The sequence below is a fragment of the Aristolochia californica genome, unplaced genomic scaffold (genome assembly GCF_029961685.1).
Source record: "Aristolochia californica isolate CCGP_79_NKW_82.1479 unplaced genomic scaffold, dmAriCali1.0.hap1 SCAF_12, whole genome shotgun sequence".
In the NCBI taxonomy this organism is placed as follows: Eukaryota; Viridiplantae; Streptophyta; class Magnoliopsida; order Piperales; family Aristolochiaceae; genus Aristolochia; species Aristolochia californica.
Genome location: NW_027181793.1, coordinates 22,533,832 through 22,559,173, shown reverse-complemented (window position 1 = coordinate 22,559,173; position 25,342 = coordinate 22,533,832). Strand labels below are relative to the sequence as shown.

The 25,342-nt window shown below is 38.0% G+C and overlaps 2 protein-coding genes across 3 annotated transcripts; both read right to left on the bottom strand.

Moving 5' to 3' along the window:
* Positions 1-47: 47 nt before the first annotated feature.
* Positions 48-7,868, bottom strand: LOC137946489 (glycine-rich RNA-binding protein RZ1A-like). Its single transcript, XM_068792802.1, has 9 exons — positions 7,654-7,868; positions 5,194-5,292; positions 3,354-3,745; positions 3,051-3,117; positions 2,895-2,948; positions 1,740-1,808; positions 1,541-1,606; positions 1,387-1,455; positions 48-445 (listed from the first exon to the last, which is right to left on the bottom strand). The coding sequence occupies exons 1-9, from the start codon at positions 7,762-7,764 to the stop codon at positions 359-361; spliced, it is 1,014 nt and encodes a 337-aa protein (XP_068648903.1). The 5' UTR covers positions 7,765-7,868; the 3' UTR covers positions 48-358.
* An 880-nt stretch (positions 7,869-8,748) lies between these two features.
* Positions 8,749-20,319, bottom strand: LOC137946036 (AP-1 complex subunit mu-2-like). 2 transcript variants are annotated; one of them, XM_068792198.1, is made up of 11 exons: positions 19,739-20,314; positions 19,231-19,377; positions 19,025-19,087; positions 18,561-18,737; positions 18,373-18,476; positions 11,172-11,279; positions 10,919-11,015; positions 10,742-10,839; positions 10,483-10,624; positions 10,237-10,359; positions 8,749-9,334 (listed from the first exon to the last, which is right to left on the bottom strand). In XM_068792198.1, exons 1-11 carry the CDS (start codon positions 19,865-19,867, stop codon positions 9,236-9,238), a joined length of 1,287 nt encoding a protein of 428 aa, XP_068648299.1. In that variant the 5' UTR covers positions 19,868-20,314; the 3' UTR covers positions 8,749-9,235. The 2 variants fall into 2 exon arrangements, with proteins under 2 accessions (XP_068648299.1, XP_068648298.1); XM_068792197.1 differs by lacking the exon at positions 8,749-9,334 and adding an exon at positions 9,848-10,170 and having other exon boundaries at positions 19,739-20,319.
* Between the last annotated feature and the right edge of the window lie 5,023 nt (positions 20,320-25,342).

Here is a 25,342-nt window from a genome sequence, read left to right as displayed (position 1 = left end):
TTCTCTGGAAAAAACATGAGCGAACTGCTTGCACAATTATCTATCATGTTCAAAGTTAATAACTAGGTGTCTTCATCACAGAAAACCCAAATCTTCTTAAATACCCAACTAGGAGAGTATCTGAGAAATCATCGACACCCAAAGCACAAAATAAGATCCAAAGAAGTATTGTTAAGTAGCATGGATCAATTACAAACATGGACTTGAAGAACTTGAATAAAAGTTGCAGTTTCATTCATAATCATGTCAAGGGATGTTCAAAACTAATGCAGCTTATCTTCTCAACAAATTGTGCAAAAGCTGCTTGTCAACTTCCAAAATGTGACCTTTGCAGAAAAATTGAATTCATCTGGTCATGCTACACATTGCCGGTGACAGCACCATCTGCCATGGTATCAATGTCCTCCTCCTCATCAGCTTCAAGCATTGTGGAATCAGCAAGGATCTAGAAAGCAAAATGGAAGGGATTGTAAATATGATGCAACAGGTTCAAATAAGTATAATTGTTGCAATTCAAGCAATATCCTCGTATCCGTGAACACTTAGAAGAACGCCTGACTATTGATCAAATCAGTATTACAAGCTCGAAAGATGCAAGCAAGAGGCAAGTGCAGATGCAGGGAATTAGGATATGGCAGAATTTTCTGGTGATGCTTATCAAGCATGTTTCTTCATCTATCATTGTGGAGCAAATGAACTTTTCATGTAAAATCCATTGAGAGGCCAGGGTAATTGGCACGGATTAAATGTCTTCCCACTTTGTTCCATCCAATACAAGAATTGTGCTTTTGGATAAAAAACTCAAATTTTATGTTAAATCTGGTAATTCAGAAGGTGCATACAACAGAATCTCAGCTTAGTGGCACATCAACTTCACAAAGCATGTCCGTGACTCTCATAGTACTTTGTTTGATGTGCGGACAGCAAGTACTAACTAACTTTGAGTTTATTGAAAATTAGCAGATCAAAGTCCCGAAACACTTTATCAGAATTGAATCCTGCTGCGAGATTAAGGCTCTTACAACAGAACTTGACGCTTCCGTCAAACTAGTTGAACTAACGAAGCATCAGCATAGAGATGAAAATTTGTGCCTCCTTCACGTGTTTTAGATGCTCCAATTAGATACTTTTAGATGCCAAACCTCTATAACTATATGAATTATGTATTCAGTGGCATTCATGGTGTTTGATCGCATATTATGCATATAAAATGACATCAGATAATATTTTTATTAATTTGAACAGTGATATCTAGAGAAACCCCCATACATGCTGCGTAACAATATAAACCGGTTAGTAAAACCATCCATGTAAGGTAGGCTGCATTATAAGAGTTTCCACACTGGAAAATTCGTAAAGAGGTGCATATTGAAATTCATGACTCACCTGGAGTTCTTGTTCACAGCTTTTTAGCCTTTCACTGTAATCTCTTGTCTGCAAAAAACATCTCTGCAGCTGCAAAAATTCATACACATGAACTATTATGTCCACAGTGTTTCCTAAATAACACCACATGCACCTTCAAGTAAGAAAAACATACCTTCGTCAAGTGTGCTTTCTTTTGAGAGGATAGTTTTTTCGTCATGGCCAATGCATTCTCCAGTTTCTGCATTCATAATCATAACCATTCCAAATCAACAAGGTAGTCCAGTCACAGTTTAAGCCACAGCAGGTGCAGAGTTGTAACGACTGGTTCAAAAGTAAAACAAAAGAGACTGTCAATATAAGAGGAGACATACTTGGGCTTTATTCTGTAAATCTGAGACGAGCTTTTGTCTTTCCTCAAACTTTTCCTCCATCTGGGATATCTGATCAAGTCATGAACTACTACCAGTTACTGCTTGCTCTGATGGTGTCCATGAACAATTACTTTTTGCTCTGATGGAAAAATTACATGGAACTTACTAAAAGGTCATATACATATGATAGTTAGGTCCAAGGCAATCCCAAACTGACTAGCTAAATTAGGAAGCCCCCTTTTTTCCAACTAATAAACCCAAGAACATTTTACCCATAGATCCATGTAGAATTATTCTTTAACACTCCATCTCACGTGTGGATCCTCTATGTAGACCCACATAGACAAGAGTGGAAACCAACAAGTGGCACCTGCTCTGATACAGAGTGAAAATCAGGTCCAAGGCTCATCCCAAAATGATTGCCAAGTAGAAAGCCTCTTTCTAAACTAATACATCCAAGATCTTTCTACTCATTGATCCATCTGAGACTATTTTTTAACACATACAAGGTCATCGAGGACAAAAAACCAGAAGTCCCTGAGCAAATGAAATTTAAAGATGAATGCCTCTAAATTTGCAAAGAAATGCACCCATCCCCTGGTATAATTAATTTTACTTTTGTGCATGGTATGATTCTCTTTTTGACAAATAAAAAAATAATGTCTCCATTTTCTTTTTTGATGTCATATCTACTTAAAAGATAAAGCATAAGAGTTTGCAGTATCATCATAGCTTTTAATAGCAGCATTTACAGTCAGATTCAATATGACCAGTTAAATATAAAGTTTATAAACTTTAACATATTTCACAGTGTGACTTTTAATCAGTGTCAATCACAAAATACTTGGGAAAAGCCCCAGATAATGATCAAAAGATTTTTTTTCTAAAGGTCATGAGAATGATCGAGAAGATGATGGCTTCAATCTCTATTGCCTTAAGATATATACAATAGATGTTTTCCAACATCAGTTCTATGAGTCAATAGTTCTAACCCAGTATCTGTGTAAACACGTATGGAACATATTTCATCTAAAGACTGCTGGTGACTGAAAGCATGATATCCAGCAGTCCACAGTATCTTTCATGAATAATACCACAGTTAGAAATCCTATTCATACATATATGTTACCCATGTTATACAGGAAAGGAATAAACCTGTTTCTGAAGCTCCTCACACTTTTCCGTAGATAACTCTAACTCTTCCTTAACCTGTTTAGTATAGAGGAAATCAAGAAACCCTTGTGACTGCGGCTGTTTTCAAATATGTTTATGAATTAAAAGACAGAGTAGACCTTAGTTAGTTGGTCTAACCTGATCATTATAGTCATCATTGGAACTTGAGGACAATTCCCTACTTCGGCGACCACTAAAACGTGAACTGTTCACATACACCAATACAAATAAAGCTTTGTACATTCTAACTAAGGACATAGATTGAGATCAACTTGCATAACAGTCATACCACTTTCTCACAAGATTTTATTTTGAAAAATATTTCAAAAGGTATTAAAGTAATAAATAACGATAACGATCCATGATACATATCCTTTTTATGAAAAGGATAAATGACTAAAATTCAATAAATACAACAAATTAAACAAGATATCTGATTACCCATGCTGATTCTTTGATGGATCATCCTTATCTCTGTTTCTCTCTGGGTCTTTCCCTTCGTCAAACTCTCTATCTCGAGCCCAGTCAATCTGACGATCACTATGGAAATTGTCATGTCCATCTCTATCTTGATCACGATCCAATAATCTGTCCCTCACATGATCAGGATCATGTGTAAGATCATATTCCCTTTCATGCTCCCGATCATTATCCCGAGATCGATCATCATTCCGTTCTCGATGTCGATGCCTATCTCGGTCATGATCCCTTTCCCTATCTCTGCCCCTACCCCAATCAAAATCTCTAGAAGCATCCCGATGGAAACTTTCACGGTTCAGCCTTCCACCTCTTGCACGAACCTCATTTACTCGGACAATTCTTCCATCTATTGTCTAATGTCAAGCTTGGTCAGTCTTTTTTTAAAAAAAAAAACAAAGCCTGGTCAACACCATGGCTGTCCAACCACAAAAAAAGGAAAACATAAAGTAAAGTATGCAGCTACAGGTCATTGTTATAAAAATATTTTTTATTCCTTAGCAAAAGGTTTCTTCTTGCCAATCTTTGTTGTTTGGAGAGACTTATCCTATTCCAGTATGAGGCTTGAGAAAACCCTATCCTTCATAATTTTAAATCTTTTCATAAGTAATAAAAGTCACTGATAGCCTATTTTCAACAAAAAAAAAAAAAAATTCAAAACAAATGCAACATCTAATACTCTTAGGCACAAAACAGAAAAATGGAGCAGCAGGAAAGTATCATTATTTATTTATTCATTTAAGGTCTTCTGACCGGCTTATTATGCAAGTTCCCACTTCTCACCTTTTTAAAATCTCTATGAAGTCTTTTCTTCTACTGTTAAACAATGTACTCCCACCAGTAAAACCTCATTAACTTATCATGGTAGAAGGATAAAATTGCCACTTCAGAGAAGGCCACTCCAACAGCTTGGAGCTAGACAGAACCAGACCTCCTCAACCTCCTGCCACACAAAAGTCATGTAGGCCAGCACTAGAGTCAGTTTGATCTGGCCTGGCCTTTTGAGCAGACAGCACCAATATCAATCACTAGAATCAAGGTTTTTATTTAGCAATATAAACTGGCTTTGTCAATGTTTCCCTCAGCTGCAGGTGCAGCACACAGCAGCATGCAGCCACTATCTAGAAGTGCTAATAAATTGCCCCTGATACTGGCCACAGAAGCTCTGTGCCTGCACGCCTACTCGTCAGGAGGCTAAGTACGGCTGCACAAGATAGATCCCACTTACAGCACTAGTACTGAACAAGGATCCTTCCTCTAATGGAGGGGGAAGCAGTAGGAAATGAAAACCATTGGTAGGTGTGCTTGGAGGGAAAACCTACCATGGAGACAGGACAATCACATGACTTCCACAGAACCATTAATTTTAGAATACATAATATGAGTAATATGGTTGAAGTAAACAAGAAAAAACAAAGACATATACAGAGTCAAAGTTTCATTCTACAAGATCAACATCAGATCGAATATCTATTCAACAGGGCATGGTTATATATTAGAGAGTAAATGATCCTACACCATTTTTTCATTTCATTTTATTTATCTTGTGATCTTTTGAAGTGAGAAATAAGAATAAGATTCACATCTTCAAGTATTTTATGGGCTTCATCCACATCTCAGAGCAAGATATGTTAAAGTTACAAATGACGAGGAGAAAAACATGAGCAAGTAAAAAAGTAAAAGGTTATGGTGTTGAGAGTACAGTAGGAATAATGCATCGGATTAAGTAAGAGCTGATCATAATCACCAGGAGCATTTTTGAATTAAGTACTTTAATAGTCATATGGACCAAAGAAAGGCATACCCTGCCATTCATATCACTGATGGCATCGATTGCAGATCTAGGGTTAGTAAAAGTAATGAATCCATAGCATTTTCCACCAACTTCACGATCATTTATAATCTGCACAAAGAAAACATATGAACAGAGAAAAGAATAAGAAACTGCAGTTAATGCTTAAATCTAATTGATACAAACTCCCATGATACCAGATCAAGATGTTTTAATGTAACAGTTCATCGTAAGCTAAATTCATGTTAATGTATGTCAAATCAAATAATAAATTATTTAATTTCACTACTGAAACTAATTAATGCATTGTTTTAATAATACATTTTATTTATATTTTTGACAGTTTCATTGTTTGACAAGGTGATTTAAGCAAGAAAATAACTATTTTTCCAAAAATTTAGAGAGCAAGTAATATTAGCAACCGATATTCGAACAATGCACAGTCAATTGAAATGAGTAACAATATGCTATATTGAACTTTTATTTCTCAATGATCAGATATGTCTGCAGAAGTAGCATACTTGGAAGGTCCGTAGGTGCCCATCAATGGGGAGTCAATACTCTAGCCACTTGGATGGTTTAGAAATACAAAAGGGTACGGCTGGAGGTACATTAGCCACTTGGCAAAGTCTCAATATTCATATTTTTTACTTTCAGAAATAACTTTAGAAAAGTAGCAAGTACAGTTATAGTCACACAAGTTATAATCCTGTAAGAAGTTCAAATTGGCAGTTGCCTGTTGAAAGAGTCTCTGTAAAGTGATATTATCCCTCTATAATCCTCCCATAAATCCTTAAAGCGAGAATAATTCATTCTTGCCAGGGTTTTTACAGGTTACTCTTGAAGTGAATCAAAAAGTAGTTTGGTATATGGTGTGAAATAGTTTGCACGTTTGGAGAAAGTGTAGCAATTTTCTATATGAGCCACCTTGGAAGCTATGATGGACACAAAATGACAGGAGTAGTGACATAGAACTACTTAATTGTGGGTGTTGGGACATTTATCTCAAGTGATTCCAACTGTACAACCAAAAGAATCTCTCTGAGACTGAGCTTCTAGATGGAGATCCTGGACTAGTCGGTTGTGGATTTTGAAGCACTCGCCTCCAGTGATTCCAGCTTTACAACCAAAAGATGTCATTCTGAGATTGAGTTTCCCCCTGAAAGTCACATTTCTAAATTTCACTTTAAAAATTGCATGGAAGTTGAGACTTCTTTTGAGGTTTGGAGCAAACTACCTCGATTATGAAGCTGATAGTAATAGAGTAATATTGTGTCACAGAAAATACATGTTTCCAAAACCAACTTTGTCTAGATGACTTTTTACGTTGGAAGAGCAACTTTTTTTTTTGAAGTGAAGAGCAACCTATTTTGAGACCAATCATTCAGCCTATTAAGATTAGACAGAAGTTCTGGGTCAACAGAACAAAACAAAACACAACAAGAAAGTGAAAATACCACCTTTGAAATGATGACTGGCCTCAAGAAAGCACAAACACCACCTCCGTGTTTTTCTCGTTTCTTTGAATAAAATAACTACCTTTATCTTCATGTAAACAAATACAAACATGTGTCTTGAAATTGCAAACATATATGACTTTATTAAATACTTGGCAAAGGCTAGTAGTTGATAAGTTTAAAGGTTAGCTTTACACACTCCATCAAATATGAAACTTTTGTGCATTAGCTATACCTAAGACTACCTCAAAGATAAAGCCTTTGCCACCAGATAACGATGTAACCTGCATCTTTATGCTCCAGGCTGCAAGTGTATGAAGTGCAGGAAGTTATTTAGGCTTTGCCACCTAACCTCTGATTTTTCTCTTTTTAAATAATTTTTGTACGAGCAGCTTTAGATCTAATGCGGCTTATCTTCTATAAGCCGCAGTTGCTGAGTAAGTTTTCTGTGCGTGAGGAAACGCTGCCAACAGTAACTGCTCCTTGAAGTGGTAGAGAATCTTATTTAGTCTTCTCAGAAAGGGAGAGGAGGGGGAACAATAAGCCGCAGTTGCTGAGTAAGTTTTCTGTGCGTTAGGAAACGCTGCCAAAGGTAACTGCTCCTTGAAGTGGTAGAGAATCTTATTTAGTCTTCTCAGAAAGGGAGAGGAGGGGGAACAAAAAAATTCAATATCATCATTAGAAGGATGCATCCCTTAGAAGACAACCGATCTATCTTTTCTTTGTGTTAATTTTTGAATTGTTCTCTTGTTTATTTAATTCTCTCCGTACTAGGCAAAATCCTTAGCTAGCTACCCTGCAACTTATCAAACACATTCCATCATATTTATTTCCTCAACTAATCTCAAAATTTTCGGGTTTGCAACAGACGCTCTTGAATATGCAAATCAGATAGCGCATGGATACATTCTATGAACTGTCCACAACTGACAGCTACCTAGGACGGAAGAAGAGCAGAGCATAAACTGGATAACACGAACAACCTCCAAATAGAAAAGAAGAGGAGAGGACTGACCTTGATGGCAACGACGGCGCCATATAGAGCGAAGACTTTGCGAAGGCTGTCTTCAGTTGTATCGTAGGGTAAACCTCCCACGTAAATGGAATTATCATCGTCGATAGTCATCTCCGACTCTCTACTGGAATTTGAGGATTCGGCAGACAGTATGAAGTTGAGGACCAGTTAATACTGGCGAGTCGTTCGATGTGCTGCACCTTGCCAGCGGGTTTGGACCTTTTCCGGGCCTGAATCGAAATGTAGAACAACGTGGCTAGTACATTTGTCGAATAAAAGCTCGGAAGAAAAACATACCAGTAGTGACAAGATCAAGGTTTAGTAAGTACTTAGAAAATTTACCTCAAAGTAAACTCAAATGAAAAAATTAAGTGGAATCTACGTTACCTACGAAAATGAAATGTCTTAATTACTTAAGAATTAGACAAGATTTTTCTAAAAACACGACGAACTTACTTTTATTAAAAGGTGTCAATGTTCGCGTTTAGTGTCCTTTCCAGTCAAGAATTAGAGTTCCACCACTCACCAACATGTTTTTCTCTCACGTCTTTCTTCGTTCATGGTTCAATATTCTGGTATCCTCGTAGAGGAACCACACCTTTACCCAAATTCCTGTTTACGGTTTATTAAATAGGAATCAATAGGCATTCAGATGATTTTATCCTATTACCCACTTATTATTTATTAAGTAAAATAAAATTTTGTAAGAATATCTAATTATATAAAAAAGTGATTCTATACATTTTTATTTGAGTGATTGTACATTTAAGATAATACATGATTTAAGATAGTGTGATTTTTTATACCTTTTGAGATTTTATAAATATTATACCATTTTATTTATTCTACCATTCGATACGTAAAATCAACGATTTATAGAATAACTTATTCTATTTACCGATAGTGCCATATTACCGAGAAACCATATATATGAAATAACTTATCCAACTCCATTTATATACTGTCTACAACCCTATACAAAGTAAATAATCATACGCCACTTGATACACATGTTCACAATAACACAACTTACGATAAAAAGAAAAAATGTGTATATATATAATTATTATCCAAAACCTATGACTCACTTTTAACTTCAAGAACTACGTTAAGAAAGAACATTAATCACAAACAAATAAAACGTCAATGTAGATTTGGATTTGTACATGACACATGTCCAAAAACAAAAAATAATAATAAATAAATCCTTAAACACAACACATAGAGATGTTTGTTCCGTGTATTTCTTTTTTTCTTGTAGTCTTTTTTCTCCACCTGCCCCGGGAGGATGCGAATCCCTAGTAAGACAACCTTCAATTTCCCAACTACCCCTCACTTTTTTTTCTGGAAAAAGAAAAAGAGGCGAGACTAACCTCTCCGCATACACAATGATTGACAAGTACTGATACATAAATGACAATGGCAAGAAACAAAAGAAGGTGAGAATCATCCATAAAAGCTTCACATCATCGGTCAAGCACAGGAACCCAAAATTTCCAATATATGCTCCCGTATCACCGGCTGAGCTGAGAATTTCTCATGTAAGTGTTAGCTTCAAAGGATGTACTAGAGTTTGGGTGCATTAGATGAGCCTCAGCTCATACTCGCCAGCCATTGTTATATACCTCACCCATGGGAGAGCCTGGTACCCACTTTTCTCAATGATTTTCAGGTACCGAACCTACAAAATTTGTTAGCTCTTGACAATTAGCAAAAAGAGTAACTCACACATCATAATAGGCATAAAAAAGAAAAAGATATACTAGCCATTTAACATGTCCATCCACCATGAGCTGTATACTCCCCGTCATTCTCTTAAAGGCCTTTTCCTAATTATGTAAGAGATCAGCTACATCGATCGTCCTACTTTATTCTGCTCTCAACTTGGTCATTTTAAGGCTTCCACGATTCCTTGTCAGTTCCTCATCAGATAGTTACACGACTCTAGCAACTAGTGGACAACTAGGCATTTGGAAAACCGTACAAGGTCAACAGAGGTCGACCCAGCAGAATTACAGCCAGATGCACCACAACATGAACATTGTCTGCTTTTCAGACAAGAAGTTCATTCCATCAATTTCAGTTTTTTCAACAAGTACTCTTTATCCTATACTTGAAACTTCTATAAGACAATCGGATAAGTAAATCAAACATCTTTTGGTCTCTTGCAAGTTTGACAATTTGTTCTCCATATGGCTTCATTAATATATTCTTAAAAAAAAAAAAAAGCACCCAAAAATTAGATGAATACAATAAAAGAGAATGTAAAGGCAACTAAGGATGTGTACTTTCTTAGATGCTGAAAAAACAGGAAGATCCACAGTTAAGCTGCAACAACATGATCAAGGACAATGAACATTACAATGAGTTCTCTTTGAATCATGAAAACTTGATGAAGAAACTGATGACAGAGAAGAAATAGGAGAGAATCAAGCAATCACTTCCTCTTCTATAGTCTTCTATCCTTCCTTTCACAGGCAATATGAAATTTACTAAGAAAGTATTGTAAATACAACACTGCAAACGACATGCACAACATCAGAGATAATAAATGAGAAACAGGCTTTGACTTGCATGACGTACCTGTATTCCAGAGACTGTAAAATATGGTATCTCAAACTTCACCCGGATCGGGGCCTTTTTCTCTGGAGTTGCTTCTTCAGCGGTAATGCTGGGAAGACTAAACTCTGCCCTCAACAGATACTCCTACAGAATTAAACATTTGGCAGAAGAATCAAAAAGTTGGTTAGCAACCAAAACAGAAAGAACTAAGAATTCAAAAAATTGCAAAGCTGAAAAAAAAAAAAAAAAAAAAAGTTACAATCACACCTTGCCACCAGGAAAAGATTTTATTTTCCAGCGTAATGCATCATTTTCAGGTGCATAAGAAGCAGATCCCATGGAAGTTCTTATATTAGGGTTTGTAGCATCAGAGAGCACAGGCACCTCAATTTCAACGTTAGTTGCTGTGCTGTATATCCAAAACAACTAATTAACAAATCAGGAGGTAACTAGTACGACAAACAATTAAAAGTAACAAAATTCTGGACAGAAAGAAGGGCCAGCACGCAGAACCATAAAAATCTACCTGCGCTCCTTGAACTGGCTCCGAGCCTTAACCATCAGCTCTATACGGCTTCTTGAATGTCGTTCTACTTGGGCTTCCACCCAGATAAGAGGTTTTACCTGACAATGCACATGAATCAGCAACAAGTCTGTAACTAAACCCCACAAATCTTGAGCCACAAAGAGCAAAAGGAAGAACCTGAGTACTGAGCCTGTAAGTCATGAGATCGAAAGAACCATCTGGTGGTATGAAAGAAATTGTCCTATCATTCTCAAAGCGGGCCAACCGCACACACCTATCCCCAAGGAAATCAATTGTTACAAGAGAAGCTTCAATATGTCTATAATAAATTCTAATATAAACATTTAGCAGAATAGTTACACTGACAATGAAATTATAGACAACTGCATTGGCAAGAAGAATCATCTCAAGTGAGGAGTTAAGCACATACTGATGGAACTTTATATCATCCAGATCAATGGCCTTTCCCTTTGTTGATCGTCCCTGAGCCTCCAGAAGAACTCTATCGTTTAGACCTAGCTTACACTCTGGCATTCCACTGTCACAACAAAATGGATGTGAGAAATAAAGGCAAGGGCAAGAGATGAACCAGTAAAGCATTGTTAATATAAAATGCACGATATTGAACTTAAACATAATCCTCATGCATCTTATCACTAGCAGAAAGACATTTTTTTCTGTTTGTTGTTCGAAGAGCTCGTCGATTAGATCAAGCAGTTAGGCTACATTTAACCTTTGCCTGTGTACCAGCTGCCTACAGATTTTTTAAATTCAGCTAGCAATTTGAGAAAAACACCCGTCTGTTTGGGTGAAATTCTCCCAATGGTTGTAGTGACCTTATCGAATAGATATATAAAGAGATTCCCCCAAAGTCCAAAAGGCAAGGATTTATTTCATCAAGATGCACCACAACAGACTGGCGGCTTGAGTAAAGTCTGAATTAGCAAGAAAAGCATAAGCAAGAGGATATTAATTTCCCCTTGTGTTCCTACCAGGGTTCCCGACAGGATTATTTACACAGAAGAATGCTCCCCAAGCAAAAAGTACCACTTTTCCATCTTTTCATTCCATAGTTTCTAAAGTCTACAGGCAAGAAAGAAGGAATATACATAGGGCAGCAAGCTCCATAAGCCCAATCTTGAAAAGCCCCACGACTTGTCCTTCCTCTCAACCTTTCAAGCAAGCACAAAATTGCACAGCATGCCTTTTGTACATAGGAAGATATTTCCTTTTAATTGTTACTCAACAGTACACATTTAATCAGCCACAAACACTCGGAACAAGTAAGGATGGATCTCAATCAAATTAAAGTCAAACACCACTAGAATAAAATCTAAAGCTAAAATGAGGCAACAAAACTGGAACCCCAAAACAGAACTAAAGCCAGATCTTTTATGTAATAAAAATAACTTCCGATTCAAATGGCTATCAGCTACATGCATCCGCCTATATTGTATTTGTTGGTTCCATCACTAAGTTCGCCTTCTTTAAATCTTACTCAAAACTTTCATCTATAAAATTTTCAGATTCTGGTTTCTTACAAGTTCTGCAAAAAAACAATCCGGTGCACTATGTGATGTCCATAGACCATGTCCAAGTCATTTCAAAGAATCCTCCTGTATTTTTTTATATATCACCTTTTTTTAGCAAGGGTGTGTTTTATTAAAAACCCGAAGGCAAAAGAAAAACAAATCAAAGAGGGGGGGCCCTTACAATGAGGGATTGGAGAGTAGGCCCCTCTTTAGCTAAAGAATCAGCAAAACTATTTGTTGACATAGAAACATGAGTCCATTTACAAACTATATTTTTGGACAAGTCTTGAATTTCAGAAAATAGCACCAATGGCGCCACGGGGGTTTCTTCTAGCCAAAGCACCAGTTGATGATCGTACAAGAGCCACCCTTCATGTGAAGCTTCCCATGAAAATGCCCCTGGAAGATTTTTAGCTCATTCCTTAAAGCTTGAAGCTTAGTGGTGGTGGAGATGGTGCTGCCACGGGGACCAGCAAAAAGAACAACAGTTTCACCATTGAAATTTTTAAAGACACTCCCGAAACTTGAAGGACCAGGATTGCCAAAGAAGGAACCATCAAAATTTAAGTTGAGGAGATCATTTTCAGGAGGCTTCCATTCAACCTGCATCGAGTGCTTGATCTGAGAAAGCTTTGCAAGCAGCCTCTCCCCGGCTTCAAGAGATCTAGCCAAGTGACAATACGTGACATGGTTTTCTCAGCAACGGCAGTCTAAGGAGAGGGCTTTGTCTTCAGGGGATAAAAGCTACGCAAATATCACATTTTCCTAGATGTTCACTAACATATCCATTTCTATATTTTGTAGCCTAGCTTGTCATGCATCCAGCATAGCATTTTCATCTCTCCCATCATCATCTCTAAAGATGGAAGTTGTCAACTGTTCAACACCCTACTCTGTGAAGCATGGCTAGGTCCAACAGCTATCTCATACTTTATCTTCCAACTTTTCAGCATTCACCAATGCATAACACCTTGTTGCAGTTTCCCACTAAAGCCCATCAGGATTATCCTGTGTACAACCCTTCCTTTTGAATCATTAAGCCAAGCTAGAAGAAAAGAGCTACATAGTACTTTAATATGGGTCAAAGCCATCTAGCTAAGAGACAATACATGACATGATTTTCTCAGCAATGGCAGTCCAAGGAGAGGAACTTTGTCTGAGGCATCTCTGGTTTCTCTCCCACCAGATCCTTCAAGGGATAAAAGCTACGCAAACATATCACCTTTCCCTAGATGTTCACTAACATATCCATTTCTATATTTTGTTTCATAGCTTGTCATGCATCCAGAATAACACTTTCATCTCTCCCATCATCATCTCTAAAGATGGAAGTTGTCAACTGTTCAACACCCTACACTGTAAAGCAAGGCAAGATCCAACAGCGATCTCATACTTTGTCTTCCAACTCTTCAGCATGCACCAATTGCATAACACCTGGTTGCAAATTTCCACTTAAGCCCATCAGGATTATCCTGTGCACAACCTTTCCTTTTGAACCATTGAGCCCAGCTAGAAGAAAAGAGCTCCATAGTACTTTAATATGGGTCAAAGCCTGCCTCCATATGCTACTCAATTTATTAGATGGAAACAAGTTTTTTAAAAGTAAAATGTTTTTAAAAAATACAGCTAAACAGAAAAAAGTTAAAGGTGAAATTATAAAATATCGTAAAAATCCATATCTCAAGAGGAAGGATATCAAAGGCCTCATGCCTCTTTCCAGCAACCACATGAAGGGAGCCTCTTCAGCTGAAATTTTCAACTTACCACAAGGCACAGGAATGAGGTGATCTAATAACTACCGTCCTTTTTTTCACCAGGAAACTAGTAACACAGTTTGATACCTAAAAAGTTCTTATCCTTAAAACTTGGAAACAAATCTCCCAAAACTCCTACACCTGTATGCGAAAGATATTGATTGTTCATTTAAAAGAAAACAAAGATGTTGCTTGTTCATTTAAAAAGAAAACAAAGATGTTGCTTGTTCATTTCAAAGAAGCAAAGATGTTGCTTGTCTTATAAGCAAAGTTTCATTTGACCTACTCCCAGAAGCAACAAAATTTGCAAACCTTTCATACAGCCTAACATGTGAAGAACTGGCAGTGCTCTTCAATTTGCAAAGATCCTTATTGGGACTTAAGCATCACAGCATGGAGGATTTTAGAAGGTTCTGCAAAATCCATCACCACATTGCAAAAACGAAAAGAAGATCCAAGATTAATCTTGTACTTATCTCTTCCAACAACCTAGACCCATATCTTTTATTTTTTAAAAAAAATGGGTCCAAATCTATCGCAAAATGACTAGTTGAAGTAAGAAAACCTCTTCGTAAGTAATAAGCACAAGATCTTTCTAAACTTGAATCTATGTCGGCCTATTCTGACACATCCTTATTTTAGATTATAGACTACCTATGTTATAATATATTTAAACATTGAACATATACTGAGAAAAATAATAGATATATAAATATGACATGCAAAGAGCAAAGGTTTTCTTTAGATTACTAGAGCATAAACTACATTATCTATATGGGTGAGCACTTCACAAAGCAAACCACCTGGCAAGTAGTTTTCTCACAAACCCATCCACACCCTGCAAACCGGAAAACACACATTTCAAAAAGGACAGGGTGGTTATACATAAACCACCTAGTTGCATACTCTCAAAAGGTTTGAGAACAACTAACTAGTAACTCTACAATCAATTTGAAAATGATACTAGGTCACATCATTTGGACAAAATAGAAAATGATGGTTGGATCTAGGATGCCTTGGGTTCATTTGCAATCAGAACCAAACCCTGCAGTACACTTTTTAGAATCACAACAAAGAAAAGAATAAATGGTAGGTTACAAAGATGGATAATCAAAATATATTCAAGTCCCATATAGAAGCCAAAGAAAGATGATGTATCAGCACCCAAAATTTTGAGCCTACACAGGATCTTGTTCTCTGTATACAGCGCCAGATCAATAGGCTTTAACAACAGTAACTTGGAGAAATACCTCTGCATAATCAAGCATAATATCTTTTTAGATTTTCAAAAGCAATCATCCAAAAGAGTTTCTTTATACCTCTTCAAACAAATTGCTCCCATAAAGCCTTTCAGTCTATTGTTCCAATAGTATGGTGGTGGTTGTGCAAATTCCCATTCTAGAATGAACTGGGATGTGATTACAAAATCTACAGGTAGGAATCACATTCTTACTATTATTTTTTGAAAATGGTGATTGCTTTATTGCAATGAAAAACAATAGTACATAACAAATGCAAGGGAATAGCCCCAAGATTTCAAAGGAAGGGAAGAACTGACATCAAGATACTAAAAGGCAACTACATCTCTAGCTAAGGATTCTGTAAGGCTGTTGGCTGAGCAAGCCACATGCTTCCAGACCACCCTCCAAGAGGAGGAGAGACCTGAAATGTCATTGAACACATATGCAAGCCTCCAAGGAGGTTCAGAGTCTTTGGCCATCCCGTCAATAACATTAGCTGAATCTCCTTCCATGATAAGGGGGGCAGGGGATTATTGCACCATCAAACAAACTTCATTAAGTAAAGCTCTTGCTTCGGCTTTTATCAAGTCACATATGCCCAAAGGCCAGGATTTCCAAGAGAGGAACTGTCATTTCAGCACCCATGTGAGAGGGGACCTGCTATTAGGCATAACAAGAGGGTAATCCTGGAGTTTCATAATTGCTTTTCAGTGCCTTCTAATAATTGAGTTGTGAATGGGGCCATTTGATGAAGAGATGATGCCCGATGGAGATCTCAATGAATTGTTCCTTCGATTTTGAGACCTAGAAAGCTGGCAGTGTCCTGAAATGTTCTTTTGTTTCTCTGTAGCTAAGACATCAATACAAACCGTGTAGAATATACTATAGATCCTAACATAGAAATCCATAATCATTGTACTACATCAGACTATCTGTAATGTTATAAATCACAAAGAAGAAAAAGAGAGAAATTTTATCCAAGCCAGGTCTATTATTTTATTATCATTTTATTTTTATTCTGCTCCAGGATACCGCAGAAATTGCTGTTTTCAAAAGGATTTTGCCATATTTGGGGAGAGGCCAAGAGTGATGGTGCCTTATGAATATTGAGAACAATTGTAGAAAACAAGTTTGAATGCCAAATTTACTGAAATAGCCTCCTAAACTAATCTCCAGAATGGGCAAAGAAGAGACACATGATTGATGATTTCAATGTCTCCCCACATAGCTCACACAAACTGTTCACCACCAGTTGTCTCATCTTGCCAATTCTCACACACAAAGAATTTTACAGTCACTGCTGTCCAAGCAAAGTGAAGAATCTTCTGAGGGCCCAACACGTTCCAATCTTCACCAGCTAGGGAAGAAGGGGAGTGAGATGATTTGAGGTTGTAGTATGTGGCCACTGAAAAGGCCAGATGTGGATGGGCTCCAAATTATCAAGCCAGACCTTGATTGCAGGAATATGATGATTCCAGCTGAAATATCGGCCTTGAAACTCCTACAGATTCATCATCTAACAGTCTCCTTCTAAAGTTTAGGGCCCAACCAGAACGAGCATCAGCAGCAATTCTTAAGTCTTGAATCGAGATGTCAAGACTTCTCGCCAGTCGAAATAGAGTTTTTTTTTAAATAGATTTGAATATGCCAGATTAAAGGCCCAGTCCCCTAACCATAGGCCTGTGTAGAATTTGATCATACCACCCTCTTTAACATGAAACCTGATGTGTTTCTCCAAGAACATCAGCTTCTGTTTCATGATTGGCCTTCCAGATTATAGAGCCCCTTTTAGTTGCTGGATCAGGAAGAAGCCAATGGTTTGGATTTATATAATATTTGTTAGCAACCACCTTTCTCAATAGCATATCTTTCTCAACAGCGAAGCTCCATAGTTATTATTAACTAAATGATCAGTAGTTGAGAAATTCCAGGTTGGAAAACTCTAGAGCCTTCTTAGTGCTGGACCTGGAGGGAGCCCATGATTTGGATTAATATAATATTTGCTAGTAATTACCTTTCAATATCGTGTGTCTTTCTCCATAGTGAAGCACCATAGCCATTATTAACTAAATGGTCAGTAGTTGTGAAGATTGAGTTCAGGTTTGAAGATAATTATCACCCATGATTCCAATTGCACATCCACATGAAAATATCCCAAAACATGACTTTGCACTTGGAATTGGCATTCCTGAATGGCACAAGCCCCATTGCATATACTGTTGTGTGAAATTCCCACTCACATTGGAATACAATTCTGGACTTTGGAAGTTGAAACTGCATTTTTTTCAAACCAATACAAGTTGTTAAGTATGACTTTGGGCTTGGGAACACTGACCTCAAATAATTCAAACGGCACAACCATGAGAAAATCAGTTCAAAAATTACTTTCTCACTTGATATGGCATTGAGAGATTTTACAATCATCAGTTGACATGGCTGAGCAACATTCACACTTAAAATGCATTGCAAATACAAGTCCTAACTCTTGAGGTAGGAATCACTTCCTACATGATTACATAAGGAACATTTAGTTGTCACCTGGGATTGGCAACACTACACTCAAGTGATTCTAACTGCACAACAACAAGAAATCATTCTGAACAATTAATTTGTCGCACACAATGGCATACCAAATTGCAAAACCCCTCCTCCAACAATTAAATACTGACAGAAGGTCAATACTGAAGATTGTTGCTCCAAAAGCTCTCAGTTGTAGTAGGAGCATAGGAATATAAAAGCAAGCAACTGTAATAGCAGGAAATGTCTCCCTTAGTTACAAAACTAAAGCTGCTCATCGGCCAATAAACTTGGAAAATATCTTACATATTTGATGAAAGGAAAAGTTTATCTATATTATGACAGAATGATTTCTCTATAAGCATTATCTGCATTCCTATAAGTGTAAATCATTGCCAAAATAGACTTAGATCAAGGAAAAAGAAAAAATACAAAGTAAATAATGATGGGATAAATGACTCTCCTAACATGTTATGTGCAAGCTCATAAGAGTAAACATCACCCAAAAAAATGAAAAACAAAACAAGCACAGTGACAAGAAGACAATTTTTTCCAACATTCTTTATTGCAATAGGAAAACAATGCACCTCAAATAAGTTCTCATTTTTAGTGCTCCAACGACATCTGACCGGATAATCTGCCCATTGCTATTGACAAGTATATTGACACTTTCCACAACATCCAAGAAGACCTTGAGACACAGAGAAGAAGCATTTGTTCAGACAAATGTCACAACCAAAAAGCAGTAAAAAGGAAGCTAAAGCCAAAAACTTACTTCATTTTTCTTGTATCGTATACCTTCACTACGCCATGACACTGCATTTGTTACAGCCATAGGAGGCCGTTGAGTGACTTCCATCCTATATGCATCCGTCTTAATAAACTCACTGAGAATTTTTGCTTCAGTGTATTGTGGGTAGCCAAAGTCCATCATTTCATCCAGTAATTCATACTGCAAAACAACAGTTGTAAACTGAAAAAATAATACATGCATGATGATTATGTAGCATACTTTCCTTCTTAAGTGAATCTTCAGTGAAAGCAGCTGAACATTTCCAAATGACACATGCCAATTACCCAAATAAAGAAACTGACCATTAGCTTATCAACATTCTGTCGGCACTCCTAATGGTTTTATTTGCTAATATGAAAAAGAGAACATATATGGAACATGAAAATAAGACTAATACACACACAAAAAAAAAAGGGAAAGGAAAAGGAAAAGTTCTTTCCACTTACCACCACAACAAAATTATCTCTAAGAGATTCCTCCTCTAATTCTTCAAAGTAGTGCTTAAAGACCTGCCAACAGCAATAGTCCTTTAGACTCATCAATCCAAGAACAAGAAAAAGAAGAAACTTTAGGATGATATATACAATACTACAATTAAGCTCAAATAGTAAATATACAGCAAGGGTGTAATATTTAGATGATGAGATCTTACATCAACTACACGATGCAGAAAAAGAAGAAGACTGGAAGCGTTGCAGTTCTGTCTTGATGCTATCATCAAGTAAACATTACTGTGTTGAATAAATATGTACGTGACACCATCATCATATACCACCGGATTTTGAGACTCTGGATCACCCTGACACAAATCAAACAAATACCTGGTCTATGTCAGATTCTAAGTTATCCTTCTTTCTTTCATTCGCCTAGTCATAAGGATTATATCCGCGCAGAAATTCAAAAGGCATTACATACCAGATCCAAATTGCGCGACGTCAAACAATAACAGGAACAGATTTAAAGCCCTCTAAAAGTATATCAAAATAAAAACACTGTATCCACATGCCACCAGATCAAAATCAGTCTACTTGGCCCAAAATAGACGAGTTTCGGCCCCGTTCGTAGGAACCACATGATCGTTAAACGCTGATCAAATCAAGATATAAAACTGAACTAAAAAGAGAGAAAGAGAGAGAAAGATCATAACAAATGATGCGTACCTCTTTCTCGATGAGCTTGGTGAAGAATCGCTCAGCCTGAATAGCGGAGACATCGCCCCGATAGTCGCGCCAGACAAGAACTCGACCTTTTATGTCTAAAAGGAAAAGCGCCGAGGCAGCGCCAGCCATGAATTAGGGTTTAACGTAAGCTCGTATATCAGATCGCGGAGTTAGATCTGGTGAGTGAAGTAGCATCAATTGCAAAGAGGGTTTCCAATGCTCCTGACCGTGTTTTATGCATCATTTATTGATTTCAGAAAGTGAAAATAGGGCAGAGAAACAGAGCTATGACTGTATATAACTAGATATGATTTCAGCTGGAAAACGAGGACTTCCGTTCTCTTTGCTGTGTCGGAGGGCCGAGCAGAAGAAGAGCTGAATGCAGAAGCTCAAATATTGTGAGGCATCCAAAGTACGAAGCTACGCACTGGTGATCGTTGGCAGTTGTAAGTCTCTCCGCCGATCCGGTCGTGCTTTAGGAATCAGGATACGCCGATACGGGGAGGCGAAGCTTTCTGCGAAAGCTGCATTCAGATCTCGGATGGAAAATGCTGGTAGAGCTGTAATCGGACAATGTCAAATTATTTTGTTTGTAAGTCGATTGTCCGATAAACGTTCGCAGGGCATGTTCTGACCCGTTTGTAAAAGGGTAATCGGAAGTTAAAAAATTAATAAATACTATAAAAGGTTAATTAAAATTTACATGTACACCCTAAATTATGTCAAAATTGTTTAAATATCTCTAAGATTTCATATTCAAATTACATACTTATAATATAATCATATATTTTTAACACAAAAAGATAATATTACTTTCATTAAATTTAAATTAAAAATAACAACATTGCCTATTGATGAATTGAACTACGCTCTAACCAAGACTTTGGATCTGACCACAAATTGACTATTGATGTGGTTCTTGAAATTTTGATCCGTAGTAAAATTCTTCCCATCTAGACCTTTAAACTTCACATAAAAATAAAGATTTAATAAAATAATATTTTACTTATAATGTGTTAAATTATAGAATGAAAGTTGATAAGGAAGATAATGAGATTGAGTCAGGGATTTATAAGCTCTCATATTACTAAAAGTTAAATTATCGAATTCTTTTAAAAAAATGGGTTATAGGTACAAAATAACATTATCCATATAGTTTTATTTAATAAGGGGTAAATGAATAATTTGGAAAATGGCTAAAATTACCTAAATCTTTACTTGAGTAAGGATTTTTATTTCATATCCATTCGTAAGTACCGGCTGAAATAGATGGGTAATTGGGTAAATGAATAAAATTACCAACCCTTAAATATAACTAGTGCTATAGATTCTTATGAGTATACGTTGAGTGATTAATAAAAGATACATTTTTCTGAATAAGTTGTGTTTACTTACCGTTGAAAAAAAAAGACTCAATAAAGGGTTTTTTCTTGCAACCTACATTTATGACAAAAAGAGATGATATGAGGTGTCCCTTTCTTTCCCCCCTTTTCAAAGCGGAAGGCGTTGTGCTAAAAGGATATGGTCATTCTTTCCTAAGTTATGACGCCTTCATATACAGAAAAATAGTTTCTAGTGAATAGTGCCCACTCATTAGAAAAACATAAAAAATAAGAAAATTCCTAAACTTGTACAGTACACTTATAATTATAACATAATCCTCGAACCCCAAATTAGGTCAAACAATCATTATTACTACATGAATAACTTATTTAAAGTATAATTAAAATATATTAATATATTTATTAATTAAATTAGACATGTTATTGTGTATTAATATGGTAATTATGTGAGCCAATGAAATACGTACATGATTAATTACAAGTAATAAATAAATAACGTTATAAATAACAAAAACGAAAGTAATATGTTTAGCTATTAATTTTTTAATAACATATGATATACTATAGCCTAAAAATGAATAATTTAAGAGGAAAATTGATTTAATCATAACTTTAATACACTATATATTTGTACGTAATATTACCACTATTAAATAATTAATACAATACAATAAATAAATAAAAAATATCATGAGTAAATAAAGAATTATTCTATTAAAAACGTAATATGGCGTAGTATTAATTAATAATATTTTCCACAAAATTGAAATTAATCAATTGATCAAATGCTAATATTGTAAATTTTCAGGGTTTCCTACGCTTACATTACATGAAATATTAAAAAACAAGGCATTATCCACCTCCAAAAAAAATAGTAAATGGGAATTAATTTTTTAAAAAAATAATGGATAGAAATTTAGAATTCTACTTCTACCCTTACACGATCTGGTCTCCACGAATTACTAAAAAAGAGTTGTACCGGTATGTCTTGGCACCGGTACGCAACGGAGACTATTACGTTTTAACGATGCCTCCCGTCGAGCTCGAAGGACGCGTTTTTTCGGCTACCACTGCTCTTCATCTTCAACAACCCATACAACCGTTGGAATTCCCTCACGGTGTGTATCAGCAGTAAAGAGACTTCCACACCTCAACAGCACCTCCAGAAGAATCCAGAAGGTGTCAATGGGTAATGTATTCCTAGAAAAGTCTAGAATACTGTATTCTCTGCCATGTATTCCAGAAAGTTCTAGAATACACTCTGCAATATATAAATACCTCATCATGTCATATTCAAAAAGGAGAGAAAAACTATCCACAATTGATTTTGGTATTCTATCATTCTTCTTTCCTTCTATCATGGTATCCAGAGCCGTGTAAGGACTCACGTCCGTCTTCACCAATGGCTGAATCCTCAAACCTCCCCACATTCTCCCTCCCATTTCCTCACTGTCAAACTCAATCACGAAAACTATCTGTTGTGGAAGGCTCAACTCCTGCCTTACCTCCACAGTCAGAATGCTTTCGGTTACATCGATGGTTCCATCGTTGCCCCCAAACCTCTCGCCGACACCCCCACCGATCACCTTTCCCCCTATTCCATCTGGAAACAACACGATCAAGCCCTCATGTCGGTCCTCATTTCTTCCCTCACCGAGCCTCTCATCGCCCATGTCGTCGAAGCCTCGACCTCCAGAGAAATCTGGCTCATCCTCGAAAGCCTTTTCGCCTCCAAATCCCAAGCTCGCGTGATGCAGCTGCAATACCAACTCACGACCCTGAAAAAAGGGTCGGATTCCATCACCGACTATTATCAAAAAACTAAAATCCTTCGCGATACGCTCGCGGCAGCAGGCAAGGTCCTCTCCTCCTCGGATTTCATCGCCTACCTGCTCGCTGGTCTCGGAACCGATTTCGATTCGGTCGTGACCTCCCTCACCACCTGTATAGCTCCTCTTTCACCCTCCCAGGTCTACAGCCACCTCCTCAGCCACGAATCCCGACTCCTCCATCACCAAACCCTCCTCCCGGCCTCCCCCGATTTTTTGGCAAACGCCACTGCCTCTCTCCCGTCGAACCCCAGCACCAGAGGCAGGGGTTTCGACAGGCAAGGGTATCGCGGCAGAGGGAGCACCCGCAGTCATGGGCGTGGTCGCTTCGGCGGTCGAGCCCCTTCTTCCCCTTTTTCCCCAAATCGCCCTCCTTGTCAAATTTGTCACCGTCCCGACCATATGGCCCTTCAATGCTACGACCGGTTTGATCATTCCTACCAGGCGGCCCCACCTCCTTCCTTAGCCGCCCATCTTACTTCTGCCCCTTTTTCTCAGGCTCCTCCCTCCCCTGCTCCTAGTCCTCCTGGTGACCCTAACTGGTATCCTGACTCGACCGCGACTCATCACTTTACTCATAATTTTTCCAACTTATCCATCAATCCTACTGAGTATAAAAGCAATGATCAAGTTTGTGTTGGTGACGGTAATTCTCTCCCTATTCATCATGTTGGCAGTTCTGTTCTTCCTTCAACTTCTGGCAATCTTCTCCTTCCTCAACTGTCCGTCTATTTCTAAAAATTTAATTTCTGTTAGAAAATTTTGTGAAGATAATTCTGTATCTTTTGAATTTCATTCATCTTGTTTCTTTGTGAAGGATTGTCGTACCAAAAAAACACTTATGCGCGGTCCTACTAGTCAAGGCCTGTATGTCTTCCCTCCCACCACCTCTTCCTATCAAGCTCATACTGGATCCAGAGTCTCTCCATTCCAGTGGCACGCTCGTTTGGGTCATCCCTCCATGCAATTAGTCCACCGCATCATCTCCAAGCTCTCTCTACCAGTCAAGCGCTCTCCACAACTTGGGTTATGCTCTTCCTGCTGTCAAGCTAAACTTCATCAACTACCATATTCATCTTCTCCGTCTTGGACCACTGCCCCTCTCCGACTTTTGTTTGCTGATGTATGGGGTCCTGCCCCCACTGTGTCCAGGGGTGGTTTTCGATACTACCTCTCTTTTGTTGATGATTACAGTCGGTTTACGTGGATTTTTCCATTACAGTGTAAATCCGATGTTGTTAATGTATTTTTATCCTTCAAGTCTCAAGTCGAAATTCATTTCATACCAAAATACGTGCCCTCCAATCTGATTGGGGTGGCGAATTTTGTTCCCTTCATACTGTGCTACAGTCTCTTGGAATTTCTCATCGCTTGGCTTGTCCTTATGCCCACTCTCAAAATGGTTCTGTTGAGAGGAAGCATCGACACATTGTCGAAACCGGTCTTGCTCTTCTTGCCCATTCCTTCGCCCTTCAGAAATATTGGTCTGATGCCTTCCTTACTGCTGCCTACCTAATTAATCGCTTACCCACTTTGGTGTTAGACCACAAATCTCCGTTTGAAAAATTGTGGAACCGTCAGCCCGATTACACTTTCTTGAAAACTTTTGGCTGTCTCTGTTGGTCTAATCTTCGTCCTTATAATCGGCATAAAATGGATTATCGGTCTCTTCCTTGTGTCTTTCTTGGTTACAACCCTAATCGTCATGGCTACTTATGCTATCATATCTCTACCTCTCGTATGTATGTCTCTCGTGATGTTCTGTTTGATGAAACTGTTTTTCCCTTTCAATCCTCCCCATCCCTCCCCTCTTCTCCATTAACTACTCCTCTGCCCTCCTCGTCTCTCCCTCCACAACCCTCTACCACTACCATCCCCACTCCCATTACTCCTCCTTCCTCCCCTGGTTCCACTGCACCTTCCCCTCCGCCTCAGACCCCACCCACTAGACCCTCTTCCCTACTATTACCATTGCCCTCATCTCCCCCTCATGAGCCTGTACTTCCCAAGTCTTCCGTCATCTCCTCTTCCCCCATTTCCCGTCCTCATCCCATGCAAACCCGATCCAAATCCAACCTCCATTTTCCCAAAATCCGGACCGACGGTACCGTTGCCTGGCCACCCCCTCAAGCCCTCCTCACATCCCGTGTCACTCCCGATGAACCCTCCTCTGTCACTGAAGCCTCAAAATACCTAGAATGGCGTCGTGCGATGCAACTCGAATTTGAAGCCTTTCTCTCCAACAATACCTGGACCTTAGTTCCTCCCTCCCCCTCTCAGCATGTTGTGGGCTGCCGCTGGATCTTCAAAACAAAATACCTCTCAAATGGCTCGGTCGAGCGGCGGAAAGCGCGACTTGTTGCCAAGGGATACAGTCAGCTCGAGGGTTTGGACTATTCCGAGACTTTCAGTCCAGTTGTCAAACCGACAAC